The sequence below is a fragment of the Halichoeres trimaculatus genome, unplaced genomic scaffold, assembly GCF_033239565.1.
Source record: "Halichoeres trimaculatus isolate MK-OKI-2021-1 unplaced genomic scaffold, fHalTri1.1 fHalTri1_scaffold_8, whole genome shotgun sequence".
In the NCBI taxonomy this organism is placed as follows: domain Eukaryota; kingdom Metazoa; phylum Chordata; class Actinopteri; order Labriformes; family Labridae; genus Halichoeres; species Halichoeres trimaculatus.
In genome coordinates this window covers 35,228,214-35,249,228 of record NW_027437186.1, presented here as the reverse complement: position 1 = coordinate 35,249,228, position 21,015 = coordinate 35,228,214, and the positions used below count along the sequence as shown (strand labels likewise).

Sequence of the window (21,015 nt, the reverse complement as noted above, 5' to 3'; positions counted from 1 at the left end):
TTAAGAAAAATGAAAAACGACACGTGAAGAGCATCTGATTGCTTACACGCTGCTGTTGTCAAAATAAGCCAAAGCTCAGCCTCTCCTTTACGCACACGCGCCTCATGAAAAGAAGCCGTGCACCAAGACAAGGAGGAGATCCCTGTACGACCAGAAGATGACTGTCTGCGGCAGCTGCTGCAAAAGGCTCTTTGACGCTTTGCAAAATATGTAAGAGCACTTCATTCAGAGAACACTTCTCTGCGTTCGAGCGTTTTACGCACAGAGGAACGATGTGGACCTCGCTGCCTGCCGTCTTTTTTCTCTCTGTTTTATTCATCTACGGATGCAAGAGTGCTTCGGGCTTCGTGTGTCCGAGAATCTGCCGCTGTTTCCCCAACATGATCAGGTGTAACAACATGACGGAGGGATCGGTTCAGACGAAGGACCACAGGGATAAAAGACTGTAAGTTCACACTGCGTCTATATCACCTGATGATACAGTTACAGGGACTGAAGCTTAGCTTAAACTGCTGCTGATCTGCTTTTATTGAGAATACATCAGAAGTGGATCCAGATATTCCAAATTCTCTTTTATCAATGCACGAATCCTCAGTGGCAAATACGAGCTGTGCGTAATTACGCACGAGATGATGGTGCACATGAGATCCTTCCCTGAAAATTCAAATGAGCTTAAATCAAAATTGCATGTGGACTGTTGAGGTGTCTACCAGATTTACTTCATAAAATCCAAAGAGCTTCTGTCACTTTATTGGATGTTTGACCTCACAGAGTCGAGCTCTCACTGAAGAACAACCCTCGGAAAGGCTCTGACTGTGCTTTGACAGTGCCTCATAAAAGTCTACAAGTGTAATTCAAGTGACAGTGTGTTAGCTTAGAAATAATAACACCTCAGTGAAGTAGTTTGTTCCTTACAGGTAATCCTGGTGTCAGATTTGGTCTAATTAAAGATGGAGTGCAACGTGAGTTCTTAGCTGAGCTGGTCTGATATCACTCTTTAATACAACATACTGTCTATATTAGAGAAACTATACATCGTGTGTATCTGGGAAATTCTTATTTAAGGAAAATTATCAATTTTTTTTCACTTCAAGCCTCTAGCCACAAATTGAGATACTGTTGTCTTCCTGTTCCAACCCATGGTCCTAGATGATCTTTTTCTATGACTTAACTGTCATTGATGCTGAAGACCTGTGGCTCAAACCAACTTTATAGCTAATTGTAAATATAATCTAGTAAAAGAAAAAGTAATAAAATGAAAAAAACATGCGAACACACCACTGTAAAATGTCCAGACCTGTAGGACTGCTCCTTCAGAGTCATATTTATATTTTCTGTCTCATGCTTGGGAGCTGCAGCCATCACACTGTGATGTTTGAAAACAGAGGGCCCCGCATGTGTTGGCTTAATTACCTGTGAAGAAAAAGTCAAGTCGCTCTCTAACGGTCAGGTTACACAGAGCATCATCTCAGTAATCATCGCCTCTGAGCGTCAGAGCTCAGTTTGAACTCCATCTGGTCGTCCCAAGCCTTGAGAGTTTTAAATCTTGACCTCTCCCCCTGTAAATCACAGAGCCTTGAGTCTTCGCTGATAAGTGTTCAGGAACAGCGAGGCCAACAGCTTAAAGCTTGTATCAAAGACTCAAAGTCCTTCAAGACGCTGTAACAACTGTGTTTTATGAAATGATGGAATATCAGCTTCACCACTTTATTTGCTGAGTTGTTTACAGCAGAGTGGCTGCACCAGTTAATTCAATCCCTGTGATGTAACATGGGTTGAAGTTTGGTCTGCCAGTGTTTGGATATCATGCTCTTTTCATTACACATTCATTCTGACATTTGTGCCGTTGACAAGAAAACTTTTGGTGTTACTTGATTCTTGCTTTGACTGATGTTAACCACTTGCCTTGTTGCTAAAATGTGCCCTTTTTGCTCCTTTTTCCAGGTTTCTCTATGGCTTACCTTTGCAAACTATTTCCAGCCACTCTTTTGAGGATCTTAAAGAAGTCCAAAGGATGTATGTATCATCTTCACATTGACATTTTCCTCTTCCTCTGACACAGTGGGGAGAATAAGTATTGAACGTGTCAACTTTTTTCTCATTACATTTATTTTCAAAGCTGCAACTCAAACGAAATTTCTCCCAGACATTGGTATTAACTCAAATAATCCACACATGAAAAGAAATCAAAACATTCAGGTCCATAAATAATGATTATGGTGGATTAAGTACTATAACACAGGAAAAAAGTATTGAACACACCATGGAAAGGCTGTATACTTTGGCAAAGAAAATGCACCATACCACCTGAAGTCTGTCAGTAATTATTACTTGATCTTCCAATTAGTGCAAACCAACATCAGCTGGGCTAGAGCAAATTGATGGTCCTATAAAAAAGGTTGTTTTTTCACCAAGCAGTTAAATACAACACACCTCATGATGGGTAAAGGCAAAGAGCTCTCTGAAGACATTCACAACCTGATTGTTGCTCAGCATCAGAATGGAACTGGTTACAGACTTATATCAAAGCACCTGAATATTCCAGTCAGCACCGTTGGGGCCATTATTCACAAGTGGAAGAAGCACCACCTTACCATCAACAGGCCACGCACAGGAGCTCCTTGAAGATTTCTGACCAGGGAGTCAGAAAGATAGTCAGAAGAGTACTCAACCAGCCAAGGACCACCCTGAAAGTGCTCCAGAAAGACTTGGAGGCAGCAGGTACAATTGTTACAGAGAAAACAACAGGCAATGCACTCCACTGCCATGGCCTCTATGGACGCTCAGCCCACAAGACTCCATTCCTCAAGAAAAGGCATGTTGAAGCTGGTTTAAAGTTTGCTAAACAGCATCTTGACAAGCCTGTAGAATACTGGGAGAATGTTGTCTGGTCAGATGAGACCAAAACTGAACTTTTGGGCTGTCATACTACAGACCATGTTTGGAGGAGAAATGGCTCTGCACATCAGCCAAAAAACACTACACCAACAGTGAAGTTTGGAGGTGGAAGCATCATGGCATGGGGTTGTTTCTCATCTCATGGTGTTGGCAAACTTCATATAACTGACGGAGCAATGAATGGAGCCATGTATGGGGAAATTCTTGATCTGAATCTGCTGCTATCCACCAGGATGATGAAGATGAGACGTGGCTGGACCTTCCAGCAGGACAACGATCCAAAACACACGGCAAAGTTGACTCTCAAATGGTTTGAAAAAAAGAAAATCAATCTGTTAGAACGGCCTAGTCAATCACCTGACTTCAATCTGATTGAACGTTTGTGGAAAGAACTAAAGAAAAGGGTTCACCAGAGGGAAATCATAAAACATTTTGTGCACAAGCTTCCAGTTACAAAATCAGCTCTTATTTTTAAAAGTCACTAAAAGCACGAAAGTTAAAGTTGGTGTGAATGACTCATGTTGCTTTGTTTCTGCTCTTTACTCAGTGAGATTACTCAGAGCGTCGTCCTGGAAACCATCGAGACATTAGCGTTCAATAACCTCCCCAACCTCTCTGAGATGTAAGTCTGATCAAACTCTGTCGACAATCGTTATTAGAGCACAGATTTGTCCTCATGCAGTTTGTCGTTCTGTCCTTGCAGCTCGATCCACAACACCAGGAGCTTGATGCACATCGAACAGAAGATGTTCAACAACCTCCCCAAACTGCGCTACCTGTGAGAGCCCCCAATATGAAAACTTATTTTTGGTTTTAGATTTAAGACCTGCAGCTGCATATGAGAAAGATTCATGTTTGCGGCGTCTGTAGCTCAGTCCTGGAGGACTTGGCCGGAGAAAGCGGGATTAACTGATACGGACTGGTAGCTGTGGAGGAGCCAGTTAACCTCCTGCAAGGGGCTGAGGTGTCTGAGTGCTGACTGTGCAGCTCCTGACATCTCTTCATCAGTGCATGTCCATCAGATCCTGTTTGTGTAGTCATGTGTATCTGTTCCTGCTGAAGTGTGTGCAGCATGTTCAATGAAAACATTGAATATCTTCCTGTGGATTTATAAATCATGGTTCTTCTTTGGCACGAAACGATCATAACCAACCTTCTTTTGTCTCAACAGGAGCATCTCAAACACAGGAATCACAGTTTTTCCTGACGTTACGTCCATCAACTCTCTGGAAACAGAGTTCATCTTGTGAGTCTATTTATGTTTCAAAATTCAAAGACAAAATTTGGCAAAAATGAATTCACCATTTAAAACAATGGGGTAGGGTCTCAATGGCAAGCCTCTGGTGGCCGGGCCTGCTCCCATGGGGCCTGGCCAGACACAGCCCGAAGAGGCAACATGGGACCCCCTTTCTGTGGGCTCACCACCTGTAGGAGAGGCCATAAGGGTCGGGAGCAGCCAAAAGCAGGGACCTTGGCAGACTGATCCTCAGCTGCAGAGGCTAGCTCTTGGGACATGGAATTGTTTACGAGTGAAGGAAGGATGGCGCAAGAGATCGACAGGCGGATCAGTGCAGCATCTGGTCTGTAGTGGTGAAGAGGGAGCTGAGCCAGGAGGCAAAGTTCTCTGTTCACTGGTCGATCTTCGTTCCCACCCTCACCTTTGGTCATGAGCTTTGGGTAGTGACCGAAAGAACAAGATCTCGGGTACAAGTGGCCGAGATGAGCTTCCTCCAAAGGGCGGCCGGGCTCTCCCTGCTATCCGGGAGGAGCTCGGAGTAGAGCCGCTGCTCCTCCGCGTTGAGAGGAGCCAGATGAGGTGGCTCGGGCATCTGACATGAATGCCTACCGGACCCCTCCCTGGTGAGGTGTTCAGGGCATGTCCCACCGGGAGGAGACCTCGGGGCAGACCCAGGACATGCTGGGGAGACTACGTCTCTTGGCTGGCCTGTGAATGTCTCGGGATCCCCCTAGAAGAGCTGGATGAAGTGGCTAGGGAGAAGGAAGTCTTGGCTTCCCTGCTTAGGCTGCTGCCCCCGCAACCCGACCCCGGATGAGCGGCAGAAGATGGATGGATGGAATTTACCATTATTGAATCAGATTTATCTCCCATTTTGTTCCAACTTTTGTGCTTTTGTAGAGATATCTGTGACAACCTGTATCTTCTGGAAATCCCTCCTAACGCCTTCATCAGGATGACGAAAGAATACGTCATAATGTAAGTCAAGCTGCTCTTCATCAACAGTTTTAAACAAAACTTAAGAATTACTGGTGCTAATTCTCTTTAACAGGAACTTGTACAACAACGGCATCAGGGAAATACAGGACTTCGCCTTTAACGGGACAAAGATAGATAAGCTGTACGACCTGTCGTTTTCTTCCTCAGATTTTATAAACTCAGTCCAGTTTGACTTTTTGCATCATTGCTTTGATTCTTTGGTTGTTTCAGGGTATTGAAGAACAATCGTGACCTCGGAGTGATCCACAGAGATGCTTTCAAAGGCGCCACCGGCCCTGGAGTCCTGTGAGTGTGTTTATAACTCAAGAAAGTTAACTGAGACGACTTTTATTTGTTGAGATTCATTTGGAGAGTTGGAAAGAGGAGGATGTTTGTTTAACTGAACCACCGAAACTGTGGAGCGGCTTTTCTATGTCTCAGTAGGCTCATAGATTAAACTCAGTGTCAGAACTGAGAGGACCACACGTTTATTTTCTTCTTAAAAGGATTAAACAGTCAGTGGACGCTCTCACATCCTCAGTCACTCATACAGATGTTGTTGTTGTCAGGGACGTTTCTTCGACAGCTCTCACAAAGCTCCCAGCTCAGGGACTGGAGTCCGTTCTGGTCCTGTTGGCTCAGTCAGCGTACGCCCTGAAGAGTCTTCCTCCTCTGCAGGGACTGTGGAGCCTGCGGGAAGCTCACCTCACCTACAACAGTCACTGCTGCGCTCTGCTGAGCTGGAACAGCCAGAGGTGATTCAACTTAGCATCAAACAGTTTGAGTGTATTTATCTGACGCTATCTTGTTCAGGTTTTTACTGCAATAGCTCTTCAGAGTTTACTGTTTCAAAACTGGATAGCACGTAAGGAGGAGCACATTACTCCCATCCTGGCCTCCCTCCACTGGCTGCCTCTGCATTTTAGAGTCCATTTTAAGATTCCTCTACTTGTTTTTAAAACCTTTAATTGGTCTGACCATAAGGAGAAGCTCTCTGAGCTCCTTCATGCCCACACTCCTGCTCGGGTCCTCAGGTCAGCTGCTGATCCTGGACTCAGACAGCTCAGCTGAGACAGGACAAAGCTTTTTCTGTAGCCGCTCCAAAATTATGGATCGAGCTCCCCCTCCACCTACGCCGCGTTTCCACCAAACAGTCTAGTTCGGTTCAGTACGGTTTGGTACAGTTAAGCCTGATTCTGTTTGGGTTTCCACAGCAAACTGTGCCCTCTCGTGGTAGGCGGAGTGTAAGCAGAATGCTGAAAGCCACAGCTGTTAAATAATAGCATGACACCGTAGCAGCGCGACACAGTTTACCCCGCTAATAAATCCAATGAAGAAGAAAAACGCGACACAGTAAACAAAGAGCACAGATGGAAGACGTGCAGCATTTTGTCCTCTCTGTGATTAGCATGTAGCTCTTTTGTTACAAAGAACAATCAAGCTTTGTTTCAGAGAAGTCTGTGTGCCGCCAGGAGAAAATGCATCCGCGGTCGCAGGGTAAGTGATGATTCTTTTGACCAATCAACGGTCTGCAGTGTTGTAGCTCCACCTTCTGAGAGCAGATTGGTTCAGTCTGGCACCCATACGAAAGGGTCCCAAAAAGTGGGACGGTTCATCTCGGTTATTTGGGGATCTGTCCCGGGATAAGTCAGTGGAAATGCCACAAAATGCTCGCTGTACCGAGACGAACCGAACTGGTCTGCTTGGTGGAAATGCGGCTTGGGACGAGTCTCCGCACTGTCCGTTTTTAAAACTCGTTTCAACACAACTTGAGACTCTGCTCCTGTTTGAGTGATTTATAGTTTGTTTTTAGATCTTAGTACTTGTTTATATTATTTTTAAATTGTTTTTAAGACCAGTGAAATATTTATTTCAGTATTTGCACCTTTTTTTTAATAGATTCATTTCTTTTATGTATCTCCCTTTTAATGCCTGCTCCATCTTTTATGTACAGCACTTTGTTCCAGTTGGGGTTGTTTTTATAGTGCTTTATGAATAAAATTGAGTTGAGTTGAGAAATACTATTACTTAGGACTGGGACGAATACGATTATGATTTGAATTATGATTTGATTCGATTTGATTCGATTCGATTACGATTTTCAGGGTGGGAATCTTTGATATTGAAGATTTTTGCGATTTTTAGTTTGCTTCTTTAATACCAGACCAAGTGAAAAAGTTAAATGATGATAATGATGTTTCCAGACTACATCAGGAGCCATATACCCATAAAATGCACATTGAATGAGTCAGGGAGAAACATTTCGCCCTCTGCTGGAGAAAAAGTGGGAACTTTTTTCCTGACCTGATTATAAAAAAGACTAAAATGAAGAATTTGAATCGGAAAAAAATAAAAATATTTTTGACAAAGAATCCCAAATTTGATATCGTAAAACAAAAAAAATCCTGATTTATTTATTTTCAATTTTTTTTCTTCCACCACTTACTGGACACCAATCTAATCCTAGCCTTAACTTTAAAGTCATCCCAGTGCTCTGTAAATCTAATGTGTTGGTCAGCGTCATTTATACAATATCCAAGCACTGAAAGAACCTGTTTGCTCTGTTTTAATCCTCTTCTTTAGAGCGTCTTCAATCAATCCTGCGTGGAGTAATGGCTCCACATACTGTGATGAGAGAGACCCATCAGTAAGGTAAAAATATCACTGTTTTTAGCTTCTTAGCTAGTTGATTTAACTCAGTGTGTCTTTGGTGGTTGGTAAAAAGTTTCTGAAAGAAAACATCAGACCTCAGGTGTGAGTATGGAAGCAAAATGGAAACATTGAAGTGTGTCAGACAGCACTGGATGTCAAAGTGTTGGATGTTTTTGCTCTGAAAGAGATAGTTTTAAACGCCACATGTGCCTCTCTTCTGTCCTTTAAAAGCAGGGTTCAGCGTGTGCTCGGAGGTTCAGCAGACGGGACTCCGGTTATTGACACACCATTTTTCTCTGAAACGGATCTGTTCATGGACGATGCTGGCTTTGGAGATGTGAATTTTCACTACCCAGAGCTGGACTTCTGTCAGACTAGACCGACTCTGGTTTGCACTCCTGAAGAAGACGCTTTCAACCCCTGTGAGGACATCGCAGGGTTCAGTTTCCTCAGGGTTGCCATTTGGTTCATCAACATCCTAGCCATCACAGGGAACCTGACCGTGCTGCTGGTCTCCCTCTGCAGCCGCAACAAGCTGACCGTGCCTCGCTTCCTCATGTGCCACCTGGCTTTTGCAGACCTTTGCATCGGGGTCTACCTCCTGATGATCGCCACAGTGGACCTGCGCACACACGGTCACTACAGCCAGCATGCTATCGAGTGGCAGACAGGAGCTGGATGCAGCGCTGCGGGGTTCCTGTCTGTGTTTGGAGGGGAGCTGTCAGTCTACACGCTCTCCACCATCACCCTGGAGCGCTGGCACACCATCACCAACGCTCTGCAGGTGGAGCGCCATCTTGTTCTCACACAGGCGGCTAGCATAATGCTAGTTGGTTGGCTGATCTGTCTTGGGTTGGGGATTCTTCCTCTTATTGGTGTCAGCAGCTACGCCAAAGTCAGCATGTGTTTACCCATGGACATAGAGACTCCTCTGGCTCAGGCCTTCATCATTCTCATCCTCCTCTTCAATGTGGGAGCATTCGGCGTCGTCTGTGCGTGCTATGTTCTCATCTACCTGGCTGTGAAGAACCCAGAGTTCCCCAGGAGAAGCGCTGACACCAAGATTGCGAAACGTATGGCCGTGCTTATTTTCACAGATTTCCTCTGCATGGCGCCAATCTCCTTCTTCGCCATCTCTGCTGCGTTCAAGGTCCCGCTCATTACCGTCACAAACTCCAAGATCCTGCTGGTGCTCTTCTTCCCCATCAACTCCTGTGCCAATCCCTTCCTTTACGCAATCTTCACCAAGGCTTTCAGGAAGGACGCATGCCGGCTCATGAGCGCTATGGGCTGCTGTAAAAGCAAGGCCAGCGCTCGTCATGGGAAGGTCTGCGGAAACAACATCAACAACAACCTGGGATCCGGTCATAAAAGCTCAGGAACAGGAGCGAGGCCCGCTGCTGTGTCATGGCAAAACAGACACCTGAAAGAGGAGGGGGAGCGCACCTAAAAGAAAATCTCAGAACAAAAAAAGACACGCAGAACTTTTTGTTTACGCCAAGAAGGAAAACTGGAGTTGAGACATTGAGGGGAAAGACCTCATGCTGGCTTTGGGGGACATCATTTAAATCCCATCAGATGTGATAATTGCTGCAATGCTGGATTTGTTCATCATGTTCCTTTCATCTGTGAATATAAAACTACATTATTTAGTCAACTTCTATGAAAGAAAAAGAGATAAACTGACATCACAGTGGCATTTTTAGATATTTCCTTTCAGCACTGATTGTTTCAACCAACTTTAATGATCTTTTCATGTTTGTTACAATGCCTTGGGTCTGTGAAACCAGCGATACAGTGCGTGAAACCATGAGAAAATTAAGTTACCTGGAAGAGGTAAAGTGGTGAGACCATAGACTGTAAAAAAAATGGATGTCCACTTGCTCGGCTCGGAGTGAGGTCTCCACAAAAACTGCTCCCCCTGGTGGCTGGCTGCAGTATAGGTTTAAAAATACGGCTTTCCAGTCATTCCAGATGGGCTGTGGTCAAACCTTAAAAAATGATTACGCCTGGTAGAACTGTTTCTCATGTCCGATTGTTGTGGTGATTTGAAGATATTATTTGGCTGTCTTGTATTCAAGTCCTTTTTTTTCTAAAGAGTTTCGTTTACATTAGTTATTCGAGGTTAAAATTGAGGCTTTATGTATCATTTAACGATGGTTGAGAGCTGCCGTTCTCGTGTATTTTTTTCTGGGATCGTAAAATATGTCGGGAGGTAGAGTCAGGAAGTGATTAGACTCTCGAATTATTTTTGTCACCCAGCTCCACTCAGATTCTCCCAGAATCCCTCATCGTCTCTACTGCGCAGAATCTGGCTCCAAACTGCTACAATGGTGGCGCCTGAGACGGCGGTATTTTGGCTTCAAAACCGTACAATGATAAATGTCGGAGCCACGCTGTCCACTCTGTAGGCTATACGGGTGAGACCTGGTTTTACATACTACTTTCTTCATGTGACTCAAAATCCCAAGCTATGCCTCTGTCAGGAAGTGCTGAGGTTGAAGGAAATGCAGTAACAAGTGATGAAGCGTCCGTCCTACATGCCTGGCTCACGCTTAAAGGATAAGTTCGGTTTATACAGCTTTTACATTGTTTATAGAATGAAGTAGAACAAAATACTCACCCAGAAGGCTTTCCTGATCCAATCAGTGCTTCGGGAGATACTTAAATCCAAAATCGTGCAGCGGACGTCCGTATAATGGGATCCATCGGGGCATAGACAGTGCCGCTCCAAAAACTGCATTAATCGTCCAAAAACTCGTGTTTTTCACCCATGTTCCATCATGGTCCGCTCCGGGTTAGTCCTCTGTTGCAGTCTGTGTCACTCCAGACAGCGCTGTGTGGCTGTAATGATCTCTGAACCGACGAAGACTTTGTTTACGTTTGACCCTCAAAGAAAAGAGAAAGTGGAGTCAGCTCTCCACAGAGTACTGCGCATCCGCAGAGGGGCAGAGGTAAACAAAGTCTTCGTCGGTTCAGAGGTCAGTACAGCCGCACAGCGCTGTCTGGAGTGACACAGACTGCAGCAAAGAACTAACCTGGAGCGGACCATGATGGAATATGGGTGAAAAACACGAGTTTTTTGACAATTAATGCAGTTTTAGGAGCGGCGCTATCTATGCCCCGATGGATCCCATCGGGGCATACGGACGTCCGCTGCACAATTTTGGATCTCAATATCTCCCGAAGCACTGCTTGGATCAGGAAAGCCTTCTGGGTGAGTATTTTGTTCTACTTCATTCTACAAACAATGTAAAAGCAGTATTAACCGAACTTATCCTTTAAATGTCTCTTGTGGAAAAAGACCTTAATGAGTCCTGCAGTGATAAAGAAAGATGAATCTCATCATTTAAAGGGTAGGTTAAATAGGTAAGTAAAGTGCCCCAAATAGCAACATCTGGCATCAGAGTGTTTCCCGTGACGTCATCGATTCGACCATGTTAGAGGCACTCACAAGGATTAAAGTCACACAAAATGGTAAATTACTGACACATTTTTTGCTTCACTTATCGGTCGGATGGGGAAAAATAAATTTCATATACTTTTGACTACCAAAAGTGAAGGCAAATCGGGATGAGGAGCGCAAACAACTGTGGCTAGCTAAACTCAATCAGGATTCCCAAAGCAATAATCTATCATTAATCTCAATATTTGAGTCTGTTCACAGCATTTCCTGTCAGGTAGGTCATGTTTTCTGTCCATAGCATCTTAAAATAACATGTAAGTTAAAGTAAATATATTATGATAGAGTATAACTTTGACTGAGCGGTAAAATTTATGTTTCCAATCCTTTGGGTAGATAATGATAAAGATGCTAACTCCTCATGGGTCTCTCCTGTTCATTAGGTGTAATTTTTCAAAATATCTTTTTTTTCTTGCTGGCAGAGTCCTTCACAAAAAGTTTAAGTGTGCCCCGTTTGTTTTTCCATATTTAATTGTGGTTAAGACATCCTAAAATCCTACTTTACCGCACACTTCTAGCTCCGTCCATTCAATATTTACGTTCGTAATGTAGCCGCACATCCGGGTAACTGCCTCGTGACGTCAGCGCAAACGCTTATCAAGCGATGTATGCTAGGTAGCTATGGCTAAGCTAATAGGCCTTATGAGTGATAATCTTCATCCTAACTTCATTTTAAAGCCTTTAGTTGCTACTCAGATTATACAAGAGTTGTTTTTCATCTCATTTCAAGTCTTGACTCAGTATTTTAAGCTTAAAATGTTTAAATTCGTTTTTAAAACAGTAAATAGATATGATGTTTGGTGTTAAAAGGTTAACATCCTTGGTTGACCACACGATGGAGCAGTTGAGAAGGTAGCCGATGTGTAGCACCGTTCTTTGATTGTTTTAATGTGTGTTTTTCTTTTTTAAACATGTCTGAACAATTTGTTTAACATTTTTGACGAAGCATCCGTCGTAGTGCTCTTTTTATTTTCCGGTCATGTATGCGTGATTATGATCTGCATTATGATAAAATGATTTATTCTGTTTGGAAACCAGACAGGCTGCTTAAGACGGATTTAAAATGAAAAAAAGTTTGATGAAATGTAAAATAATGCGACTTTAAAGGGTTTGTTAGGTGTTTGTGGCACTGTTTTGTGTATTTTCTGTTGTATTTTGTTTGCTTGTAGTATTTCAGTGCTTTTCCACCCAGTCCCGCCTCCGTGGGATCCCTGCCGTGACGTGGGGAAAAGTAAACTTTTTTTTTCTGGTCTCCAGCTGAATCTGAGCTCAGGTCAACAACTCTTCACACAGTCCGTGTTTGAGCCACCATAGAGGGTGATGTGGGTCACTGTCGATCCCGCACAATCCGCTTAGAGACGAAACGTGGACTTTTATTCAGACTTTTACTGGACTGCAGGGACCTGGACATGGCGAAGAAACCAAAGCCGGGATGGTTTGGAGTTTTTCTCTCTGCAACGACTTTAATGATCATTTTGGAGAGTCCAGTGAGCGGTGAGTCCTCCTGAAAGTTTGTTTTGTCTCCTCATCCAAGCTGCCTGTCTGTAGAGAATGAGCTGTAAATACGCATAAAACATCTTAAGAAAGCAGAAAATGCGTCTCATAGCTTCTCCCAGCGTGTATCCCAATGCAGCTCTTAAATTAGAGTCGTAAAATGTGGTTTCCTCGGCAGTGCAGTGGAATGGTGACAGTAAAAACACTCCAAACTGCCCCAGAGGCATAGTTTAGTCTGTCAGAAGAGACACACAGTCAAGCTTCTGTCCTTTATTATTCTGTTTTCCCATAAAGTACTGTGATTTACTGTTCTAAACAAGACTGAAAGAAGTGAAATGACCACTAGATAAAACAGTTTCTCTCTTAGAAATAAATTACAAGTTGTTATCATAATTGCTTACTCAAACTCTCACACCTGCTGTGATTTCACAAGAATGTGTTTTAGTTTTGAGCTTTTTTGAAAGAAGAAAGTTGAAAAACAACAATTTTTTTAATTCTGCTTTGAAATGTTTATGACCAAAAGATTCAACCTTTTTTTTCTCGAGAGCAAAAAAATTGAATGACTTAGACATCCTGATATCCAAAGAATCAGTCAAGCAGGAAATAAGTTTGATAGCAGCTTCTCGCCGTCTTTTTCTGTGAGTTTTGGTCTCAGATGATTAATGCTTTCAGTAGGGATGCACGATAATATCGGCACAATATCAGTATCGGCTGATAAAAGCTTAAAAACACGTTTATCGGTATCGACAGATATGAAAATTTCTGCCAATAGGCACAGCCGATAAGATGCTATTCAGTTCGGATTATTATTATTTTCCATCTGAAAAATAAGCTCCTTAAATAAAATATAGCACTTCATTTGCACTGCAGAGCTCTGTGTCTGTCACCAGGTTGTTACAGTAGCTCTAAAATAATCAAATGCAGCTTGGTTATGTTTAAAAATGCATTGTACATTTAAAGTTCATGTGATCTAAAGAAATTATTTTTCTGTATTTCAATACTGAATGTCTTGAGTTTGAAAAAATAATACATTTCTTATTTATGGTAAAATCAAATGTTTTTTGTCTTGTTTTATGTGTGTTTCTTAAACAAATAAGACCGTCACAATGAGAGTAACATATAAATTTCAGTACAGGATAGACTTAGCTTTCTCTACAGTGAAAAAAAACAAACAAACTTGTGATTATCGGTATCAGCCAAAAGGGGTTTTGATATATCGGCATATCGGATATTAACAAAAATCCAATATCGTGCATCCCTAGCTTTCAGTCTTAAGCCTGATAGATTACTGTTTTTAGAGCTTTCAGAGTGATTAAAGATGATCTTTTGTGTATTTTTCATTCATCAGCAGCTTATCTTACATCATCCCATTCAACACAACCTAAAATCTCTCTGTGTAAACAGCTCAGTACCCCAGGACCCAGATCCACCGCTCCACCAGGACCTCTGAGCCTCTTGTGATACCGGCTCACATTTCGAGGGTTTATCTAACTCCAGATCAGCTCAAGCGGCTCCACTTCAAGCCCACTGTGGGCACCATGCAGCTGTCTGAGGGCCACGAGGCTAAATTCAACTGCTCCATCGACATCCCCGACGCCAGGCTGGAGCCCACCATCATCTGGGTGAAGGACGGTCTGGACCTGGCTTCTAACATGCAGGCGGTGGTGAACGAGCTGCAGACCACCACAGATGGGGTCACGACTCTGCTGTCTACTGTCAAGTATGAAACACACACAGGCGAAATGCTTCACGACAGGTGGGTTATGCATTTTTACAGGCGTGTTGTTCCACTGTGTTACAGCATTAACCACGTGCAGAGAGGGGACACCGGGGAGTATCGCTGCAGACTGAGCATCGGCAGCAGACTGGTGGAGTCTCAGCCAATCACCCTGGAGGTGGAAGGTGAGATCAAAACATAGAGTTGGTTGTTGGCTTTTGAAAGGCCCCGGTTTAGTATGTTTACTGTTGATCATTTAGGAATAGAAAAAAAAACACATTTGGACTTTAGAGAGAGGATGCTGACATTGTATTTTCCATAAAATGAGATCCTCTCTGTGGTGGAAATCGACCAGAGCTGTTCATTTATCAGACGTAGGAAGCCGAGATAATTTGCTGAACATTGCAGACTTGCATCATGCGTGTGCTTATCTCAAGTGTGAGCGTCATCAACGTATAAACAACATGGGACAAATCTTGTAATGAACAGTCAGCTCATCACTGCAGCATGCTGGCTTCTCTGCTGGGACAAGCACTGCAAAAAACTGAAATCTTATCAAGTGTATCTGTCTTATTTTAAGTGAAAACAAGAGAAATTTGCTTGAAACTAGAATAATGTCTCATTTCAGCAAACTTTTCTCTTGTTGCATTGGCAGAATTTTCTTTAAATAACTTGAAACAAGACATTTTTCTGGACTGGTCAGGTTAATGTAGCTCATATTAAGTTTAAAAAGACTTTTCTACTAATAATAAGACAAAAACACTTGATAAGATTTCAGTTTTTTGCAGTAAGTAAACTGATTTCAGCGTGCTGTCCATGTCAAAGAATTTTCCCTGCTGAAAAAGCTTAAGCACAGACTGTGTGAATGGTGTGTTAGTGCAATGAAACACACAGAAAGCCAACATTAGAGGTCTTCTTTGTCATTTTTTAAGTCCAAAAATAAATCGCAAATATGGCTGAGTAGAAGGGATGCACCAATCCTGGTTTTGGTATCGGGTCAGTCCCATCCATGGGAAAGGATTAATCCAAACTTAGAATTGAATTGAATAGAATAGAATAGAACTTTATTGTCATTGTAACAAATACAACAAAATTGAAGTCACAGCAGCAATCAAGAAAACCAAAGTTAGAAAGTGTATAGAAAGTGCAAAAAAGCTCCATAAGAAAACAGATGCTGACAGCTTGTCCATCATTGTCCAGTCAGCCAGCCTCCACCTCCACAGGGTCCAGGACTGAGCTTCTTCAGCAGTCTGTTCAGTCTCTGTCTCCTGGATCCTGTCTGCTCACAGCAGGTGAAGCTCTTCCAATGTGGAGTTGGTGTCTGGTGTTAGCTCTGTTAGCCATGTCTGTGAATAGCATGATGCTACTCTGCCTTCTGGTATTCCCTCTGTTGCTGGGTTAGCACAGCTAGCTTGTCCATCTTATTGGAGATAGATCTTACGTTCCCAATAACGATGGATGGAAGGACAGGTCCATGTCGTCACTTCTTAGTTCACACCTGAGAACCAGCACGTCGTCCTCACCTCCTTCTCCTCACCTTGTGGGGAACATCAGAGCCTGAGGTTGGGCCTGGTAAAATGTCTGACTGGTTTGCGCAAAAACTCACTCAGATCTGATTGATAAACGTTTACCTTTTATTGCTGAGAATAATTCACTAAAAAATGATTGTGCAAAAAAATATGGTGACCCAGCTCATGACATTATTATTTCTAAATTATGGTTTAGTCTATGAGGTGAAAAGTTTTACAATTGAATAGTAATTTCTGAAAGTTCTGAAGCTTTGTTTTTATCAAACATTTTAAAACTTTATAGCTGAAATAAATATCAACTTCAGTAACTTCATGTGCTCATTTTTGTCCAATACTCAACATCACCTGTCGGCCATGGAGGTTATTATTTTATCACAGGTATTGGATCGATAACGGGACTGGAAAAGTTGGATTGGTGCATCCTGACTGAGGAGATAAGCTCATCAGCTGCGTTTATTATGGGCTTCTATGGAGTTTGACCTATTTTTGGACTCAGCCCCAAGTGGCCTCCAGAGGAACTGCAGTCTTGCTTCATTCCGCCACTCTAAAGGATGCTCCTTGGTTTCAGCGTTGTACTTGTTTTCTTTTTGAGGGTCTGTATTTTTCATTAAACTCTCTCACTGGTCTGCAGGTCTGCCAACTTTCCTCGCACAGCCAGAGGACAGGAACGTGACGAGAAACACACCTTTCACGCTCTTCTGCGAAGCAGTAGGACCCCCTGATCCCGTCCAGATCCGCTGGCTTCGTGACGGATTACCTGATAGTGACTATCATAACTCTCCCAGCAGCTACTCTGTTTCAGGTAGGACATGCTGTTCACTTTTAGAAATACAGAGAGTAAGTTACACAGTGTCGCGCTTCAGGAGCTTTCAGTCATCTCCTTTGTCGTCTGGTTGTCTTGAGGTGTTGGAGACTTCTGAGAAAATTTAATTTCTGACACATTGTCTAATAAATAAGAAGAAAATGAGTCAGAATAAGTCTGAGTGACATCCTGAAAAGAGAAACTGCAGATGTTGCCTTCCTACATCAAACTCTTTCTTCTTTTATCAGCCTGAAATGTGTCGAAGGAGCTTGTAAAAAGCTTAATTAAATTTAAAGATGCTCCTTTTTACTGTGTTTCAGCTTTGACAAACTGTAAAGTGTGTTTAATGAAGCTTTTCATGTTGGTGACTTTCCTCCTGTGAAGTTGTTAAAGTAACACACGCTTCAGCTGATTAAACCTTGTTTCACTTTGATTAACTTCCCGCTGAGGGTGAATGTGGAAACGTTTGCTCACACAGATGAACTGACTGTTAATCTGAGAGAAGTGTGTCGTGGGTCTCTCCCAGCGAGCATCACTCTGTCGGTGGTTTCTATTCTTCCTGGTCTGTGCTGCCTCAGCATCTGCGCTCTGCTCACAGTCAGGTTTCTAACTGTGCTCAGAGTCTCTGCGGCCTCTTGCTGAGTTTTTCTGAATGGTTTAACAGAGGTCATTCACGCTTGGTCAGAGATTTATTTAGACACAGGTCTGTTAGCTTTGTACTGAGGTCAGGGAATAATTCAACACTGAGTCTAACCTGGTGACGACTTTGAAGCTACTTCCTGACTTCCATGCGCTGAAAACAACACAGAGAGAAGTATCTTCAATAGCTATTTTCAATATTTTCTTGTCTTGCTTTTCTTTCCAGTTTCTAAAGAGACTGGTCTCTGTCATTTTCCATCTGTGCTGGACTTTGGAGATGTTTTATACATGTATGTCTCTCCTTGGAGCTTACACTCTCTGGATACCGCGTATCATGGGGCGCTAATGCTTTAAAGCACTCACCTACCGTGTGTTAAGCATGAAGCTGGAACACTGAAGACTATTCTATTCTATTCTATTCTATTCTATTCTATTCTATTCTATTCTATTCTATTCTATTCTATTCCTTATCACCTTTGCGTACTGTCTGCTCCAAGGGTCAGAACTAGGGATGTGTACCTCTCACGTTTGAAACGACATGGTACTGATGCCCGGTACCTGGCAATCGGTACTGGTACTCAACAGTACCAACTTTTGGTACTTTTATATTATTTTTTTTTAATAATAAAAGATATGTTTTTTTTTTTAATTTGACATGTTCATTTATCAATATAAAACTTGCCCTGCTGTGTTCATGTCCAGCATGAAAAATCATCTACTCTTCCACACCCTCACAGTTGTTAGGATGCGTTTAGGTACCTGAACATGGTACCTTTGATTTTACATGAATCAGTACCCGGTACTTTTGTCAAAATTTCGGTGTTACCTCTAAAAGTACCTAATTTGGTACCCATCCTTTGGAGGAACTGAGATTGGTTAGAGGAACGAATGACAGAAATAACTTCAGCTCACTGTGTGATTTTATGGTGCTGTTTTGAATAGGGATGCACCATATTGGATTTTTTTGCAGATATCTGATATGCTGATATTTAACAACTCATTTAGCCAACACCGATATTTTTTCTGTGCACATAATTGCAGAGATCATCAACTCTCTTCTGAGTTATAACATGTTATATTACAGTGCATACTCTTATCACATTTGTTATGATATATTATTTTTTTTGTGCAAGATTTGAAAATTATATACTTGAAACTGTAGATTTATTTATGACAATTGATCTCAAACAAAAAAAATCCAAAAGGTAAATCCTACCTGAAAGCTGGATGATGCTCTACCTGAAAACATGATAAGATTAGGGAAAATTTGGCCAATTTCACAACTTGCAGTCAGTAAACATAACCTCTGCTCACAGGAAACATGTGAGAAGTGCAACTGTACAGCAATTAAACCCAAATTGAAGATAACGGTTTTCTCCTGTAAATGGTAAATGTGCCTAAATGAGCCAGATACACGTACTGTACAGACTGCCGCTTAAATTTAACTCAAAACAGGAGCCAAATATGGGACTTCTCAATCTGAACTGTGCAAACAAAATCACAAAAAGTGCTAAAAAATATCTGAAGCTTTAGACCATTAATTTATCGGTTTTTATATTGGCAGAAGTTCATGTGTTGGCTGATATCTGATATTTTATTTTCATGCCAATATCAGCCGATAATGTACCGATAATATTGTGCATCCCTAATGTTGAAAATCTTGAAGCAGAAACATCAGGCTGCAGGTGCTCTGCTTAATTTACTTTGGATTTTGATGGATTTCACAAAATATCCTGTTCTATTTTGTGCGCCAGGGATTGGAAACACTTTGTGGGGGTTTTGTTTGTAATGTTTGCTGTTTGTCTGAAACTTTGTACACTTTGCTGCTGCTTATCTTGGCCAGGACACTCCTGAAAATAGAGATTTTTAAACTTAATAAGATTAATTTCCTGGCTAAATAAAGGTTAAATTAAAATGTAATATTAGTTTCTAAGCCTAAGTTTGTTCATTTATTTAGCTAATTCAGTTATTTACCAGACTTTCAGTCGAGCTTCATCTTAACTCAGCCTTGTTATGAAAGAGACACAGTTCAGTTAGTCTTGATCAGAGCAGAAATATAGGTTATCAGTCAGTTTAATGTCAATCAGGATGTGTCTCCATACCAGATTGCATAAAAAGTGAAATGTAATTCGAGTGGTAATAAACCAAAGTTATATCAGAAGTCAGATTTGAGTTTAACAAAAAGATATTTATGGGTTTTTGGGGATAATATTATGTAGAATTGAGCAGAAAACTAGGATAGTTGTTGCACAGTGTCTTTCTTTGTGCACTCTCCTCCTCTTCTTCAGAACAAACATTTGTTAATAGCCGCCTAACCTTTTTACTCGGTCTACTCGAACCCTTCATTTCCAGCTCACCGCAGGCCAAACTCTCCTGCTGGAGCTGCTGTGGTGACACAGCCCGGAGCGCAGGGGTTAAAGGTTCAGAGCTGTGCTTTGGTCCAGCATGTGCAAGGGCCTGGGCAGCGAGGGGCTGGGGGGCTGCACAGGGAGTCTGTTCGGGGGTTGGCTGTGGGGACAAAGGCCTCATTCACGGGCCGGCCCACTTTGAGCAGCGGGGAGGGGCCGCACACAGAGGCTGGCAGGCTGCAGACTTCACCAGAGCTCTGCAGGACCAAATATTGGCACAACAACAGAGTTAAACCCACTCTGCAGCACGTCATCTCATGCATACTTTGAGTCTGGAGCCTTTTTCCCCACTGTAGCTTAGATCTCATTGTAGCATTGTGCTTCTGTTTGGTGAAGTGGTAAATGATTTAGCTTGCAGAGACTGCATGCACTTTCCCACTAATGATGCCTGAAATCAAGGACATTTCATCCCTGATCTCAGCAACTTTGTCAGTGTTTAAACCATTTGATCTTATGCTGCTGATGTTTGCTTTGAAAACACAAAAACTACATTTTTTCTAAACGTGGTATACGGTGAAAAACAGTCATACTTGGTTGAAACCTTACCAAGATTTCAGGGACCTATATTTGCTGCCAGAGTTTAAAAATGGAAACTCTCAGGCAGCTCAGTAAGCCGGATGGCTCTCCTCCCTATAATTTCTGATCTTTCCGTCAGAGAAGCCAAGCCATCTTTTTTTTCCTGTAGTGTTTTTGCTTTATGTTTTCATGTACTCACCAACTACAGTGAAAGAAGAAACACAAGTGCATGACCTGCTTTCATTTCCTTCTTCTAACAAAACATATCACTTTGTAGGAGTTTATGTTTTTGTTGTGAGGTGAGGTTGAGGCCCAGTAGAGTCATACCTTTAACTGAAGCTTGACCACAGGATCATGTGTGAAACCACTGTGTGTTGTTGAATATTAGCTTGGTATTTTGCTAGCATGCAATGTTTACCAAAACCCTCCCAAAGACACTTCATCACACCACTGTCAGTGATGGGACTGGTTTCCCATTAAAGTGGGGGTTGGGACCAACTTGTGCTGGGTTGCATCCACTCCTCACTGTCCCCTTACTCATGTCAGAGTGCCACAAGCACATGTAATATACCTTCCTCTGTTGGCATTTAATACTCCTTTCTGCACCTTACCTCACACTACTTTTACTCTATTGTTGTTTTCCAGTACTCAGGGTTTTTTAAAAAAAACTTTTATTATGTTT

General features: G+C 42.4%; 2 protein-coding genes across 2 annotated transcripts in view; both read left to right on the top strand.

The window, feature by feature from the left end:
- Positions 1-150: 150 nt before the first annotated feature.
- On the top strand, positions 151-9,597 carry lhcgr (luteinizing hormone/choriogonadotropin receptor). The gene is made up of 11 exons (XM_074675874.1): positions 151-445; positions 1,945-2,016; positions 3,446-3,520; positions 3,602-3,676; positions 4,070-4,144; positions 5,036-5,113; positions 5,187-5,255; positions 5,345-5,419; positions 5,683-5,868; positions 7,697-7,765; positions 8,000-9,597. Exons 1-11 carry the CDS (start codon positions 273-275, stop codon positions 9,213-9,215), a joined length of 2,163 nt encoding a protein of 720 aa, XP_074531975.1. The 5' UTR covers positions 151-272; the 3' UTR covers positions 9,216-9,597.
- Positions 9,598-12,474: 2,877 nt separating this feature from the next.
- mertka (c-mer proto-oncogene tyrosine kinase a) overlaps positions 12,475-21,015 on the top strand; it is a 35,047-nt gene continuing 26,506 nt past the window's right edge. Inside the window, exons 1-4 of the mRNA XM_074675890.1 lie at positions 12,475-12,722; positions 14,127-14,442; positions 14,524-14,624; positions 16,600-16,770. Coding sequence (XP_074531991.1) covers positions 12,638-12,722; positions 14,127-14,442; positions 14,524-14,624; positions 16,600-16,770 — 673 coding nt within the window. The 5' untranslated portion in view covers positions 12,475-12,637. The remainder of the gene's footprint in view (positions 12,723-14,126; positions 14,443-14,523; positions 14,625-16,599; positions 16,771-21,015) is intronic.